The sequence below is a fragment of the Syngnathus typhle genome, linkage group LG1 (assembly GCF_033458585.1).
Source record: "Syngnathus typhle isolate RoL2023-S1 ecotype Sweden linkage group LG1, RoL_Styp_1.0, whole genome shotgun sequence".
Lineage (NCBI taxonomy): Eukaryota > Metazoa > Chordata > Actinopteri > Syngnathiformes > Syngnathidae > Syngnathus > Syngnathus typhle.
The window spans coordinates 27,914,541-27,931,494 of record NC_083738.1 but is presented as its reverse complement, the minus strand read 5'-3'; the positions used below and the strand labels follow the sequence as shown (position 1 = coordinate 27,931,494).

Here is a 16,954-nt window from a genome sequence, read left to right as displayed (position 1 = left end):
AGTCCGAAAATTACGGTAGATGAATTTTTCAAATCCATCGGAAGAGGACTGAAAAAAAATGCGTATGAAATGTGCAATATTGCAATCAGACGACTTCACGATTGTTTAGTTGCGGTCGAGAAGTGTTCCTCACATTCCCGAAACGGGCGTTACGGCCAATTTTTGATGACGCTGCCAACGCAGTTGTAAACAGAGCGCTGCCGGTCGTTTGAACGAACTGACAATCCAGCAAGGGCGACACGTGTCCAGTCATGTGAAGCGGTGGATGAGCACAACAATCGCCGCCATTCATAAAAGGCCCGTATCCGCATAACGAGAATATCGTGTCATCGCCGCTAGTTCTCTATCCTCGCTGATGTCGAGGTTGCCTCCGGTGGGGCTTGCGTGAGCTCCGTCGCGTTAGTCACAGTTGTTTTTTTTTGCCGTGAGCTGGAGTCGCTGAAGAGAGCTTTTCATTCTCAAAGCTTCCTGTTCCGCTCTAAACGCGACCGCAGCTCTTATCTTAAGAACCCGCAGCTGTTTAAAGAGGACGTAACAAAGCTAACGAACTTTTCTTTGCTTGCGCGCGAGGAGTCGGACGTCCGTGCCTGCGGCCCGGTGTGGTCGGCAAGTCAAAGTGCTGACTTGTGAGGTTGGCCGCGGCACCCCATGAACATGGCATTTTTCTAAGGTCCGTTTTCGGACCCGAGCTCCGGCTCCGAGTCGCCCACGTGGACGCCGGAGGCCTACGCGGATAGGTCTCGTCTTACCGGATCGTACGGTGTACGACACACGCCTGTGCCACTATTGACGGACTCAAACTCGAATTATACATAACTGCAAGCATCCTGGGAGGGCGCCCTCTGTCGTGGCTGTGTGGTCCTGCACCGATCCCTCTCATTTCTACATGGAGGACATCTTTGGGCCGTAACCTTTGACCCAAATGGCCTACACAATCAGAAACGATGTCAACTCTCTCTCTCTCTCTTTCTCTCTTTCTCTCTTTCTCTCTTTCTCCCTTTCTCTCTTTCTCTCTCTCTCTCTCTCTTTCTCTCTTTCTCTCTTTCTCTCTCTCTCTCTCTCCCCCCCGCTTTAATTTTTTTATTAATTAATTAATTAAAAAAAATATATAAATATATTTACTTTTTAAATTATTATTTATTTTTGAGAATTTTTTTTTAATGGTTTTGCCATGCCTTGTGACTTGAGGAAAAAAAAGGCAGCTTTAATTTATATATACATATATATATATATATATAATTTTTTGAAAAACAAAATTATATATACCGTATATAATTTTCGGACTATAAGTCGTGTTTTTTTTTCATAGTTTGGGTGGGGGGGGGACTTATACTCAGGAGCGACTTATATACATATACATGGGTTTTTTCACTTTTTTGGGCATTTTATGGCTGGTGCGACTTATACTCCGGTGCGACTTATAGTCCGAAAATTACGGTATATACAGGGCTCGAAGCTTATTTTTTGCCCAAGTTGCCCTCGGGCAAGTTGGAGAAAATTTTACTTGCCCGAAACAAAATTTTACTTGCCCGAATTTTTTTGGAGTGGATTTTTACTTGCCCGACACATTTTTGCAATAAAAAAGACAACACTATAAGTTTTGCCTTCATATGCCTTCGTATCCGCCAACCGGAAACAAGCTCTGCTGGTGCGCAGGCGCAGAAGAGCCAGGGACGGGTGAGAGAGCATGCATTTAATTACGAAGCGCTTTGCCGTTATCAATGTATTGCAGACTTACACGAGAAACTAACCGCTCCCTAGAAAACAAAATGTCGGACCAGAAGCGGCAGAAGTTGCGAGAAATTATGCACAAAATCGTCTTTTTACAGCTTGAAAACATGGTATTATGGCAGGGCAAGTTCGGGCAAGTGAGGAAAAAATTCTACTTGCCCGTCTGCCATCGCTACTTGCCCCGGGCAATCGGGCAATCGTTAGTTTCGAGCCCTGATATATATATATATATATATATTAGGGACTATTGTATGTGCTCAATGCGTCCCTGAAGCGCCCTTGCAGCAACCCTTTGACAAAAGGGAAATCCAGCAAGCATTTGTCACATAGATAAGAAGGAGGGTGGCCATCCGTCTTCCTCTCCTGGGTTATCGTTGGTCCGACTGAGAGCTACAGTGGATGCGGCGGTGCTGCGAAAATGTGTTTTGTGTGCCAGTGTCACCCCCCAGTCCCTTGGGGGGCCCACAGAGGAAATGGCAGAATGTTTGAAAAAGAAATGGGGCCGGCTTGAGTGTCAAAGGTCTGTAGACTGTATGACCGTGCATATATATATATATTTTTTTTTGGGGGGGGGGGGATTGAAAAGGTCATGTTTGCAATCCTGGATGTACACGGTACAGGGTATGAATATAAAGAACGTATTGTTCTTCTGTAGCTCGGAAATTGCTACGACTGCTAACCGAGAGTTTCAATAATGTCTGACCTACTTTGGGTTTCGCAGATCAGAAATTCTCATTTCTTGTCTTGCTGAAATTAGCCCGTTTTGCAGCGGGGTGGCTTTGTCTCATTTCCTGATGGGCCAACGACCCGGGTGGATTTTGCAAGAGGTGCTCGGTGCGTGCTACTAAATTGTGAAGATTATTATTATTTTTTTTAACCTGTGGTTGATACATTATTTCTTTTTAATGTTGTTTAATGTTTTGTATTTTTTTTTTTGTTACCTGAGCTTGCTAATGTTAACAAATCAAAGGTTGCGCAATGATTTTTAAGCATTTGCCATAAATCGATGTTCAATTTTAGAGTTTTGTAATCTTTCCTTTGGGCTCCCCGACACCAATGAATCAAAGTGAATATTTAGGGCAAAACCCAACAAGTTCTGTTTGGTTTCAGCCGAGGGGTTGTGAACGTTTCGTAAGTTAACAACTCCAATTGAAGTCACGAAATAAACTCTCATCTCCCGATTTATTCTCAGAACAAATCTGACCTTGTTTATTATTTCACAGATGAATTTATTGCGTGTGTTGTTAAATGAACACAGAAGAAGAGAACCTTGAGCGGATTGATGGCGTTTCTTTTTTAAATTTTAGTATTACCGTAATTTTCGGACTATAAGTCGCACCGGAGTATAAGTCGCACCAGCCATAAAATGCCCAAAAAAGTGAAAAAAAAACATATATATGTATATAAGTCGCTCCTGAGTATAAGTCGCCCCCCTACCCATGCAGTCGCCGATGTAGTCACAGCTCGTCGATCGTAGTCACGTCATTTGTATTTCTTTTTTTTTTTCCCGCTCGGTAAATCACGGCCGGGCGAAGCTTAAGCGCGCCTAATGACGGCGGCGGCTTCTTCCTCGATTCCTCCTCGCACGTTTGCTTAAAGCTTGCGAGTTCAGCCTCTGAGCGGCGGCCTCATTCCTTTTTAACGACTCCCCAAGGACGCGGCGCCGCCGCCGCCGTTTTGTCAATGTTTTCACTCGCTCCACTTTTCAGGAACTTACAGTCAATTTCTCGAATATATTTTTGCAAATTCTTTTTCAAATTCAAACCGCCTCGCCTCTTTTTGTTTTGAGATTGCGTCATCCGCAGTCGAAGGTCACGCAAATAAATGTCAGGCCGCAAATGACGCGTGGGAAAACATTTCATCTGCCTTGAAGAAACCATTTTTTTTTTTTTTTTTGAACTCGGCTTCTCTTTTGATAAGCGCCGCACGTCTCCTTTTGTCACCCGTCCTTGTTGTTTAGCCATGCAAATGGAGCCCTCGGATTGTTTTGTTGTGTTTGTCGCTCTCCCGCCTGACAACAAGCTTCCGGGCGCAATGTTTGTTTGAACCACATGACTCAAATTCATGTCTGGAGATTTGTATTTTGACCTGTCGGGGGTTGAAACTCGTGGTTCCTCTCAGCAAAGGCATTATCGTCATCGTCTGGCGAGAATATAAAAGAAGCACAGAGTTTGCAAAAACAGACTTCGCTCTGTTAATGTTTTTTTTTTGGGGGGGGGGCTTTCTGAAGGGTTACAGAGAGGACGGACAGTGACGGCAAGATGGCTCTCCCAAGGTCGAAACAAGAGGGAGGCCCACATCTCAGCTCAGGTCAGTCCATTCATCATCTGCTTTGACATATTTCAAATATTTCCCAAGTTTTTATTTCAAAGATGGAATCGTTGCTGACATCTTTTGTAGTTTCGTAGCGTGGCCCAAATTGACGTCAATAGCGCTTTTTTTAACTTGAGGTGTCACAAAAGCAAAAAAAAAATATTAGCGGCAAATTTTTGGTTTGACAATTTAGTTTCTTTTCGCCACAAAAGTCGTTGGCTCCGCTTTTTGCTCTGAAACTTGTGCTTTTGGAGAACCTGACTAGAAAGCCATGTTGGAGTGTGGCCATCTCGCCGGAACTTCACATTTTTTGAGGTGGCACTTGAAAAAGGTCCGGGACTCACAGAATTTAGACAAGAGCCACTTGAGCGGCTGCCAAGACTCAAGATGAGGTGAAGTAGGCCTTGGCCTTTAATTCACTTTTTAAAAAATGCTATTTTGTTCGGACCCGCCCTCGCAACAGAGGACGCCATTGTTTGCTGAGCCGTTCCTTGCCCGTACGGACAAGACAATCGTGACGCCCGCCGTCTGCCAGGAAAGGACAATGGCGCCGTCTATTGTCATTCACTCGACCCGGTCGCTCCGTCTGTGACTAATTCGGGCGAGTCCGTGGCGTTCCTCGCCAAACTCCAAAACGAAGCATTCGAGGCATTTTGCAACATTTGGGAATTTGCCCGTTGCGAGCCGCGCGATCCGTTATTGTTCTACACGCAGTCGGCCGGGCTTGCTCGCGGGTGGGAAAGAATGAAAAGATGGCCGGGTGCCGCGCCGTGCAGATGTCCCCGCTTCGGCCCCAGGACGGCCATTTCGGCAGAGGAGGCCATCGGGGAGCTTCCGCTGGCTTTCACTCGGACTAGCTCGTCCACGGTCTGCACCGGAGAGGCGTTAAAAGTCGTTCAAGCGTGTCAGATGCCGAAATGTGGCACGATCATTCATCTCTTCTCTTATTGGTCGTGCTTGGATTTGCTTTCTTTATGCTCAGCGCGTAGAAAATAATTTTCCCGCCGTTATCGCGTCAAGGCATCCATTTTACAAATGACAAATGTAGACATTTTTGGTCCAAAAAGTTTCATCCAAAAGATTTCTTCACTTGAATAGATTCACCGACAGTTTTTATTCATTTATTTTTATGTACCGTAATTTTCGGACTATAAGTCGCACCGGAGTATAAGTCACACCAGCCATAAAATGCACAAAAAAGTGAAAAAAAACATATATATGTATATAAATCGCTCCTGAGTATAAGTCGACGCCCCACCCAAACTAAATGTATTTTTATTTAATCAATGAATTCATTTAATTATTTTGCACTCTAGTGTTGACGACGTTGCTGGGCCAAGGCACGGGCGCATCCGAATGCCCAGCTTGAGGCTAATGAATGCAACGGAGGAAACCAAATGGGAGCCATGCCCAGAAACGTAACGGCGCTCACGCGTACATCCGCGTAGCGGCGTCAGCGCGTTGGCACGCATGCTAACGAGTCCGAGCCGGGAGAAGAGATGCCAACTCGGCCGTAGGGGGGGGGGGGGGGGGTGCTGCGAGCGAGTCACAGCGTGTCTTAAGCGACTGTGACAAAAATCCAGAATGTTGAGTCGAGGACTCGCCACTAAATTCCAAGCAAGTCTCGTCAAGTCTTTCATCGGGTAAAGGAAGTCAAGTAATTCGCAACAAGCTAACAACAAAAAGCTAAACTAGCATGCTAAATCCTAAAACCGTCATCTGAAATCCGATTCAAACAATGGCTGGCTGGAGCGCTAGCAACAAGGTCCTATCTCTTCGCCGCATGCCTCTAATGATGAGGCGATAAGTCAGCCCGCCGAAAGCGGCCGTCGCCGGCCATCATTTACTCGGGTGACATTAGCGAGCGCACACATGGCGTCAGCGTTTTATCGGCCGCCGTAAATTGGTCGTCGTGCTCGGACGCATTTGCTCGCTCGCTTATGGAAAATCTACTTTTGCTAGCAATTGTAAAAAATATATATATATTTATGTATACATGAGAAGAGTATACAGTATAAAATATTACATTGTAAGCAAGAAAACGCTCTTTGGCCAATTTTTTTTCCCCCAAATTGCCGCTACGCTCTCAGCGATTGCGCAACGTTTCTAAGTCGGGCGCGTCCTGATATACAGCCGAGACAACAAGATGCAATCCGGGGAATTCATTAATCCATAATTCATACTCGCTTCACCCCAGCAAGGATTGCCGGCTAATAGAATTCCACTGTGCGATTTACATGCGGAGTGTCGAAGGCGGTGAGAAATTGGCTCGGAGAAGATAATTTTTGCGCGTGTCACGGCTAATAGCTCCCTCAAAGAAATCCGGAGAAGCGCTTTTCTGGGCCCCCGCGCTTGGCGGAAGTGAGGCGCTCAAACAATCTCCACGGATGCGTTCAAATGGCCTTTCAAATGCTATTTTTAGTTCACCTTCATCCGTCTAATGGGCCCGGACTATTTTTGCTCTTGTTCGTCAAACTGTTTGACTTGAACGTTCTCTTCCGTCGTCTCTCAAGAAACGGCAAATAGCGGAGGACATATTTGTTCCTTCGTCACCCGACACGAGTACGGCCCCCCTCCCCTCCCGTCCCGTGCTTGGTCTACATCTGGATTTTGTACGCTCCTCTGACATTTCCGCTTGGCGGCAGTTGCGCAAAGTCAGCAGTGAGCCGCTCTGTGTGTGTGTGTGTGTGTGTGTGCCGTACTTGCCAAGTTCTCAGCCATACGTTCACTTTTTGCCGTTGCTCGTCTCTTCACCTCGACTGTTCTCTCCGATCGGCGCGTCATCGATGAATCGGCAGCCATCCGTCATAACCGCCGATTCATCGATGACGCGCGCGGAATGCATTTCACGCCGACGGAATTCGATTTGTGTCGGGTGTCTCTTTTCTTGTCGTCCCAAATCAGAAGCTGCGTTTAGATTTTGTTTGCCTTTCCCACCTTCGAAGATAAATGAAAAAACAATCATGTCATAAATGGCGATATCAGCGATATCAAATTGGAAGTACCGTAATTTCCGGACTATAAGTCGCGTTTTTTTTTCATAGTTTGGGTGGGGGGGGGGGGGGCGATTTATACTCAGGAGCGACTTATATACATATGTTTTTTTTTTTCACTTTTTGGGGCATTTTATGGCTGGTGCAATTTATAGTCCGGTGCGACTTATAGTCCGAAAATTACAGTAAGCATCCATCCGGTGAGTCATCCACGCAAGGTCAGGCTCCCGGATCAAAAAAAAAAAATCTGGTTACGCTTGCCGCTTTTTGAAGTGTCACAAACAAACAGCGGGCATCTCTTTCACGGAAAAACCCAAAGCTGTCCGTTTTATTTGAACGGCGTGGAAGCGGAACAAATATGGCGGCGTCTCTCGCACATCAAAGGAGCGGACGACACGGATGTCGTTTTGTGACTGGGGGGGGGGGCGTTCATACGGCATTGAAGGAGAATAAAGTCGGCGCCGTCTCAACAAAAGCTCACTTGAATATTTGTTTTGGTTTTCTGCTGGGTTCAGCTAAAGAATTAGCCGGTGGGCGCAAGTGACCTCGCGACACAAATGGAACTTTTCCTGTCATGTTCCGGGAGGGGAGGGGAGGGGAGGGCGTGGTATTCTGTTAAAACTCGAAACCTTGGCAGCATCGAAGGCGAACAATTGGATGTTCGCTTTTACGGCCGACATCTGTTCCCTTCCCTCATGAGCATGATTGCGCAATAATAAACTGGCAGAGTGCCGCACATAAAAGCTCCATCTGGACACACACAAATGATTCCACTCCCCAGCTAATTTTATTTATTTTATTTTTTTTAAAGCCGACATATTACGAATCGTTGTTTTCGTGCAAATGGTCGGCCAGATGTGCCGGCGCTCTGTAACAAAGGCTAAAAGTAGTCGAGACAAAACGGAGGCGGCTCGTTTGAATCAAGAGGTGGATGGCGTTGGCTGAAAGCGACGTTTTCCAAACGCCCTTGATGACAAAGCGCACTCAAGCATTTTTTGCTCTCACTCCAGTTGTCGAAAAGTAGAACCGGACGTAGCCGCAAAGGGGGGCGGAAAGCAACACTTGCAGCGATTCGTGTTTTGATTCAAACGCCGACTCGCAATCATCTCCAGCCCGAGCTCCTCGAGGAGTCTTGTTTTGAGCCCACCTTTGATCACTCGCCTCGTTTTGCCACCGTGAGACGCCAGACGTGACTCTGTTGTGCTTCGGGGGATACGACTTTGTTTCAAATGACATTTTTGGGGGTTGCGTTTTTTGCCGAGAGGAAGGGAGTCGACCGACTCGACTCGTGTGCCGATTCCAAGAAGTGGGTCAATGGCACGCACACACGCGCGCACACACACATCTGGGGGCCGCCCACCCTGTTTCGAAATTCAGCTCCGCGCTGTCACGCCTGACAAACATTTTCGATGTTGAGGTTTCTTGTTTCCTTCCTGTTAATCATGTCATCATAGCAGATTGAAATGAGTAGTGAACCCCGCAAGTCCAACCTAGAATAAAAAAAAAAAAAAAAAAAATCAAGCTTTTTAATATCAAACCTACATTCTAGTTTACAAAAACATGCAGTAATGACATAATTATAGTACAGTCGCAATTTTGCTTCAGCGTGCTGCTCCCTCTGGTGTGTGTACCTTGTCCACCAGGGGGCAGTATAAGACAGACAGTAAAGTCATTCTTTCCAGAGGATAAATAATATACACCAGTTATGTTTCCTGAACCTAGCCCACATCATATCATTTCTTTTTTAATAAAGATAAAAAGCACAATCAACAATTTTCAATTTGTTCGGTTGCCGCCCAAATTGAAGCGTTTTTTTTCCAGGCGGGCTTTTGTCATCTCGCAGCCCAAACGGATCTCCCGCAAAATGTCTCCCTTTTTTTTTTTTTTACTGGTGAAATTGATTGCTTTGTTGGCTTGTAAGAAATCGTAAGCACGAGAGTGAAATGAGCGTGCCTTGTGAGACGGATAATTGCCATTGTCCGCTTTCCAGTGACTAGATTTAAGATTGGCACGTTAATAAAGCTTTTCATTGCAATTTCATTTAATGGCGCGTGTTTGTTCTGCGAGGGAGAGCTATCATAGCCCTGAAAGGGATTGAATGACTTGTAACCAAGCGCCACGCCTGAATTCAAGGACTCGGAGGAAATGAAATAATGCTTTTCATTTAGGCGACGACCCCCCTTGGACGGCGAGTCAAATGGGACTCGGGTGTGTATGTGTGTGGGTGTGTGTTCGCTGAGAATGAAGGTGAGACTATATTCACGGGCTTCAATTAATAGCGCTCCATTAATATGGATTTTAAAGGCATTGTCAATAAAAACTAATTTCAATATACAGTACCGTTCAAAAGTTTGGGGTCACAAAATGGTTTGGGTGACCCCAAACCTTTGAACGGTAGTGTATATATTTATTTAGATAATTAATTATAGATTATATGTTTAATCTTCTGTGTAAAAAAATCTTATAATATATATGTATACTGGTATTCATAGATTATATATAATCTTATACAAATATAAAATATAATTTATAATATTTAATTCGTAATATTTTATTATAATAATATCTACACTACCGTTCAAATGTTTGGGGTCACCCAAACAATTTTGTGACCCCAAACTTTTGAACGGTAGTGTATATTGAAAGCGAGAACAATAAACAACATCAAAATAATGTACAGTTTTGCAGTTTACAATCCGTCAATCAATTTACCAATCTCTTGTGAAATCTTAGAGGAAAAAAGCATGAAAGCAGGATGACAGCAATCTCGGCTGTGCTACAATTCTCCATTTAGTTTTTCTCCTTTCGTATTTGCAGTTTCAATTTAGACACATAGCCCACCATCTAGTGGCCAACAGTGGAATCACACCAAACGTAAATGGCCGGTTAAAAAGCAGAATGACAGCAGAAGACGTTCAACAACTGTTAAGAAAAAAAGCTTGGCTGTTCTTCAAGTCGCCATTTCGGTTTTCTGCTGTCAAATTTGCACTTTAAACATAGATACACCATCTAGTGGCCAGCGTTGGAATTACACCAAATAGAAATAAATTATTAATTGTACGAAAAACATACTGGGACTTTGATAGGCCTCTCACTACCGACTCGTTGTAGAATCGATTATTCTATCCAATGTTTCACCAAAGACTGCGACCGACTTACAAAAAAACAACAACAACAACAACCGCCATTTAAATGTGCATCTGTTCGCGTTATATATGCCGGCGCCTAAACGCTGTTATTGCGCGCCGTGTTCTCGCCCAAGGTTAATATTTAACGGCCGCCGTGTCCTCGAGAGCAAGGCAGGGCAACATTTGAAACAAAACGAAAACCGTTAGCTTCGACTCAGATTCAAGTGACATCAAGTTTTTGTCAGTCTGTGTTGCGCTAATGGCCATTCTGTAACTTGTGCACTTTTTTTTTTGTATCTGTGTGTGTGTGTGTGACTCAGCTCAAACGGAAATATTCGCGTTAAGCTTCTAACCATCAATTTCCTGCCGAGCTATAAAAAGCAACAGCTTGCCTTCCGCAGTTAAATAATTGTCATGCGCGACGACGCTTCATTTCACGCTGAAAAAAATACACCTGACACTTCAGCGATGGACGAAGGAAGAAAGAAGAAAAGCTCGACCGTCCCCCCCCCCGAACCCGAGCCTATTGAGAACCCGGGGGGGGCATCCTTTCAACATTGGTTTTATTGCAGATGCCCGTTCGAGTCAAAACCTGAATCAAAACTGAATCAACGTCATTAGGAACGATTTGTTCAAATTTGTCAACTCACCAAACTAAATGTGAGCTAAGCTCAAGGTTCGAAGAGCCACATGGGCCGACACACCCTCTTTCTTTTTTCTTTTTTTTTTCCATTTTGCCACTTTCCCTTCCGAGCGGGACGTGTGATTCGTGGAGTCGGGATTAGGTGGAACGCATTAAACATTCAAAGGCATTCCCGTCTTAAAGGATTTTGGATTTGTGCCTGATTTCAAACGGGAGCCATCTTGTACGAGCCAGCTCGGGCGATAATCTCAACGCGCGAGTGTCGTTTCGAACGATCCCGATCGCCCATTCCCTTTTCCCCGTTTTGAAGTGTCGACTTTCTGCGGTCTAAAGTGCACGGCCGGGGGCGGGGCTTGTGAGAAGCGCCAAGATGAGGGGGGAGCGGGGGGGCGCTAACAACGTTGACCTAAATCTGGCTCTCATTAAGATGGCCTGCACATGAGCCTCGAAAGAGCCCCCCCCCCCCCCTTTCCTGCTGGTCTTCTCCCATTCAGTCTGTGGCCTCGACATGTTGTATTTATTACAACCACTCTTGTCTCGGCCAGCTTTTACATTTTGGGGTGGGCCTTGTGTGCAGTGTGTGTGTGTGTGTGCGTAAAACGGAACAAAAAAAGTCCCGTAGTCGTTGACCTGCAAAAAAAAAAAAGTCTTCCTTTGAACATTCTTGTTTCTTCTTTTTTTTCCCGACTGTTTAGCAAGACAGAGACGCTTCTTCCATTTCCGCCACGTCAGGTACGCATTTAGAAAATGCAAAAAGGTTGCCCTGGCACATTTTGCACGATGGAAAAACAATTACCAAAGGAATGAAAGCGCTCCGAACCCGACTGTGCCGAGTAGGAAATGATGACGAAGCGGAGCAGAAGGAACGCGGCGCCGACTTCTGGAAGAGCAATTTTCGCCGAGGCCGACGACCCAAATGCGGCCAGGCGGGAGAAGAAGACCTCACTTGAGGTCATTCATTTCTTTGATGGTGGTCAAAATATTTGCCAGCAGCTACGTTGACAAATGGTCCAATTAAACCGAGTGACCGCTCGGATTGGGAAAGTCCAGATGGCCTCGTCCAATCCCGAGCGAAACAATAGCTAGCGCTCCAGTCTTCAAACCTCCTGCCCCTCGCCGATAAGGACTCCCTCCTCCTTTAGCGTATCGGCGCTCATTACCTGCTGCCGAGATGGCGTTCCCGAGGGAATGACGCCCCCCCCCTCCCCCACCCGACTCGCGGCTTCAGAGGGCAACGTGAAAAAGTAGCGAGACTATACGCACTCATCCAAGTTTGGAGTCGAGAGATTCACCACCGCCGGCGAAACTGCCGAGCGGGCCTCTAAATCCGCACGCTTGATCCCCGCCCGCCTCCGGCCCGACGCTCGACCTTAAGTAGCTCCTAATGGCTACCTTGCCCGTCAAGTCGGGAGAAGTTCAAATCAAATGGAGCAGCTCTCTCCGGAACCAATCCGGCACGAAGCTCCAGGCCGAACGCAATTGAGTCTTTGGTTCGGGACGTTTTTTGTCCATCAGCCTCACGCCTGTCCGCCATCTTGTCTTCTGCATCTTTCTTTCTTCGAGGGCTTTTCAATCGGAGCCTGAAAACACTTTCAATACCGCATAACCATTTCCGAATGAGATGGATCTCGGTAAATACGAGCCCTACGGTTTGCCGTTCGGGGGAAGGGGGCGGGGCTTCTTGTGTATTGGCGTGGATGCATGTAATTAGCCTAGCGCAGGTCTCCGGCACTTCAAAAGACGGCGGGAAACGTCAATACGCAGCAAATGAGGCTAACGTGGAACCTGATGGTAGCCGTTAGCGTCCGTTCGCTTGTGTTTGCTCGCGGTTTTGTTCGACGATCGTCGCCTTCTCAAATATGACACAAACATTCTGCCACATCGAAATAAAAATAAAATAAATTGTTTTTGTTACTCTAATTTTAATGAACACAACGACGCTACGCTAATGTTGGTACCTCAAAGTCAAAGGTTTGTAGCCGCCAAACGTTTGCCGTTCATTCCGTTTTGGCTGAATCCGATATTTCACCAGCAGTGCAGCGTTTCCAAAAGTACATTTGTTTGATAAAGCTCATTGTTTTGCTTCTGATTGTTTGTGACATTCTCATCCCTCTTTCAATCACGGCCAACCGGCGTTTCCCTAGCAACTAGCTCGCGAGCTAAGGTCGGCCCTCGTCCTCGCGAATCTCGCACGTGATTGGATTATTTATTTTTTTACTCTCGACCCGGCATTAGTTGTAAGTGAACAAGACTGAATCTGTTTATGCAGATGTTTTGATTTGTTTGGAGCGGAAAACAGGAAGGAAACAATAAGCTGGCGGCGCTTTGACAGCAGCGTTTTCGCTAATGGAGCCTTACTCCCAATTCCTGAAAGCAAACGTCTGGCACTTTGGCGGGCTGCTGTCTCGCAAGCAAAAGCTCCGTGCCACTTTAGCCCGGTCCTCGGCCACGCCGCTTGACTGACCGGGAGAAATTGGAGCCGTGAAGAGTGGCACTTCTTTTACCTCCCGCTGGCCTACTTTCACCTGTCTGAATTTTATACACAGTACAAAGTCCGTTTCAGATGATCGCTATGAACTGAAAGACCATTAATCTAAAAAATGTTAAAGTCAAATGCCTTTCAGGGTGTGTGTGTTTTCCTCGGAGGGAGACAAAAATTACCGTAATTTTCTGACTATAAGTCGCGTTTTTTTTTCATAGTTTGGGTGGGGGGGCGACTTATACTCAGGAGCGACTTATATACATATATATGTTGTTTTTTTTTCACTTTTTTGGGCATTTTATGACTTATACTTCGGTGCGACTTGTAGTCCGAAAATTACGGTAATGTGTAGTTCGTTAAGAAAAAAGAGGCGTAAATAATCAAATATAATATATTGAATAATAAAGAAAAATCATTAGTATATTATTCTTTTTATATTATATATAGATATAAACAAATCATACAATTATAAATATATATATGTATAATACAGAAATATAATTATTATATTATATATAAATATATATACTATATATAATAAATCAACGGGGGGGAAAAAACGACACTGGATAAAGGTTCTTTCCAGAGACGAGGAAGATGACAAATATTTGATTAGGACAAATATATTGGGCGCTACTACTCAGAATCTTAAAAATAGCTAGTAAAATAGCTCCACGTCGACTTTGTCTCTCTTTGGCCAAGAGAGCAAATTGATAGCACACATACACACGCATGCACACACACACACACACACACACACACACACACGCGCAGGCACTTTCTCAATCCCAAATTGTGTCTGGCGCTCCCCTATCACGATGCACCCTGGAAATGCCAGTGTCACTTTGAGTTCTTCTTATCAAGCAAGTTCCCATGTAGCAAAGAGCATTTGGAGAGAGTAAATGCGAGACTATCACGATGTTCCCCGCTGAATACTCTCCGGGCCCTCTTCAGGCACAGTCTTTTTTGATATTTGTTTTATTTATACTTGTGAATACATGTTTCATGTTGCACGATTGCACTGCCCAAAAAAAAAAAAAATCCTAGTTTGTGAACTCCTCTTCAAATTCTGTTCCTGATTCTGATTCTCTTCCTGATTCTGTTTCGGATTATCTTGCTGATTCCGTTTCTGTTCCTAAGTCTGCTTCTGACTTTGTTTCTGATTCTCTTCCTGATTCTGTTTCGAATTCTCTTCCTGATTCTGTTTCTGTTCCTAATTTCTATTTCTGATTCTGTTTTGGTTTCTCGTGCTTCTGTTTCGGATTCTCTTCCTGATTCTGTTTCCGAGTCTCTTCTTGATTCTCTTTAAGTTCCTCATTCTCTTCCTGATTCTGATTCTCTTCCTTGTCCTGATTCAGTTTCTGATTCTCTTCCTGATTCTGATTCTGATCTGTATGAATTCCACACCTTCTTGTATCTCTGCCCTTGTCTGTTTGAGCATCAAGAAAATCTTCCCGCGACATCCTTTTAAATCCTCCATCCAATTTCTCGTCTTCTCGTTCGGCAAGCTAATGTCATCCAAACGAGGTGGAGTAAGTGCGAGGTAGAGGCGGCTTGGCGCCCGGCGTCTCTCACGTCTGGGCGTCCGAGGGTGAAGAAGATTAAACCGCTTTTGTCGTAACAGCGGCGGAAACGCACACAAAAAAAAGACCCGAAAAGCTTTTGCGTGATGTGTGCCGATTCTTCGCCTCACACTCTTTATGCAAAATCAATCAAATGAAACGACCTTGACGTGCAAGTAGAAGCACGTTTTCATTTTAGTAGGAGAAAAAAAAAAACGGTGGTCCAAAAACACGCTCTAATCCTAAAAGCTGACTTTCCTTGGATTTTTTTTTTTTTTTTTGCTTCTGACTGTGGAAATGTTTCTTCTTACTCCAACAGGACGAACGGCCAATTCGAGGAGAAATTGTGCTTTCCTCCGATGACCTCCAACTGGTGCTACAAGTGGAACATAACCGGTAACCGCTTTCACTTTGACGTGTAGCTTAAAGGTGCCATTTTGTGCACTTTTGTTTTTTTTTCTTTTTCAATTGAAGAGTTCCCGGCCGGGTGGTTTCACAACATTTCTGTTTGAGACATTTAAACGGCCCTGTTGAAATACTTCAAACTCGAGCCGGCAAAAAATCCAGAGACGGCTTCCGAGCAAATGCCGCAACTGAAGAATGATCTGTTGGGCGCAGTTGTATGGCGGAAGCTAAAATGCAACTCTAGCGTCTGTAGTAGTCAGACGTAAAAAAAAACAAAAAAAAAACATCTGAACGTGAAGAATAACACATTGAGGTGGTGACTGAGAAGCGGCACGCACGCAAGCACATGCCGACGTGGCAGGCTCCAGTTGCTTGGAAACAAATTGACGCATGGCGAGAAAGAGGAGACAAAGCGGCCACTTTCCGGAAGCTCGGACAAAAAAAGTTGGCTTTTGCCGAACAACAACTGATCAGCCTTAGTCAGTGTTAGTAATGAGAAGACTTCCAGCAAAATGGCCAAGGGAGCATTTAGTGTTTGTTCATATTTGGCACTAGCTTGCTCAGCTACCAAACAGCTGCTTGTTCAACTTTTTCACACCGCTTCGTACGTACAAGAGGTTTTACAGAAAGCCCAAGCTGTGTTTGTAAAAAAAGACAAGTGAATTCGCTTGGCAATGTTGTGTTTTATTTGAAGCTAACGTTGCTAAAAGTGCGTTGCTAATAATGCTGAAAGCTAACTTTTTTCCTTTTCTTTTATTCTTTTTTCTTTTTTTTCTTTATTTCTTTTTATTTCATTTCTTTTTTTTTATGTTCCCTACAAATGGAAACGTGACAAATATATTATATATACGCTTGGCAATGTTGTATTTTATTTGAAGCTAACGTTGCTAAAAGTGCATTCCTAAAAATGCTAAAAGCTAACTTTTTTCTTTTTCTTTTATTCTTTTATTTCTTTTTTTTATTTCTTTATTTCTTTTTATTTTATTTCTTCTTTTTATGTTCCCTACAAATGGAAATGTGACAAATTACATTATATTATATTATATTATATTATATTATATTATATTATATTATATTATATTATATTATATTATATTATATTATATTATATTATATTATATTATATTATATTATATTATATTATATTATATTATATTATATTATAAAATCTATTATATTATATTATATTATATTATATTATATTATATTATAAAATATTATATTATATTATATTATATTATATTATATTATATTATATTATATTATATTATATTATATTATATTATATTATATTGAATTATATTATATTATATTATCTGGCCCGGCACCTGAGGGGGTCCAAGCATATTTCAGGGTGGGCCAGTCCCGCCTCGGCCCCCCCTCTAGCACCGCCAGTGCAGAGAACACACGTAGCCGGTGGAACTAGCATCAATATAGCGAATGGTTGGCTACACATTTTTTTTCCCCATCCCATGATGATAAAGCTCTGTCGTGAAAGTTTTTGAATCCCTCCTGGACACGTGTCGTCGAATGTTTTAAAATGGTACCTTGGCCTTCACTGTCTTTTCCGCAGCTCCAATCTTTCCAATTCCGACCAATTTTGCAAAGTCGTTGTGGATTTTTTACAGCACATGTGTTGTCATGGAAAGACTGCAAAACATTTCGAGCCAGAATATGTTGAATTCTTTTTTGGGATT

The 16,954-nt window shown here is 43.9% G+C and overlaps 1 protein-coding gene across 2 annotated transcripts in view; it reads left to right on the top strand.

Annotated features, from left to right (window-relative positions):
* The window catches only part of adam19a (ADAM metallopeptidase domain 19a), a 36,466-nt gene that overhangs the window by 932 nt on the left and 18,580 nt on the right, over window positions 1-16,954 (top strand). For both annotated transcript variants that reach the window (XM_061282058.1, XM_061282059.1), the window contains exons 2-3: window positions 3,962-4,041; window positions 15,172-15,248. In XM_061282058.1, coding sequence (XP_061138042.1) covers window positions 3,962-4,041; window positions 15,172-15,248 — 157 coding nt within the window. The remainder of the gene's footprint in view (window positions 1-3,961; window positions 4,042-15,171; window positions 15,249-16,954) is intronic.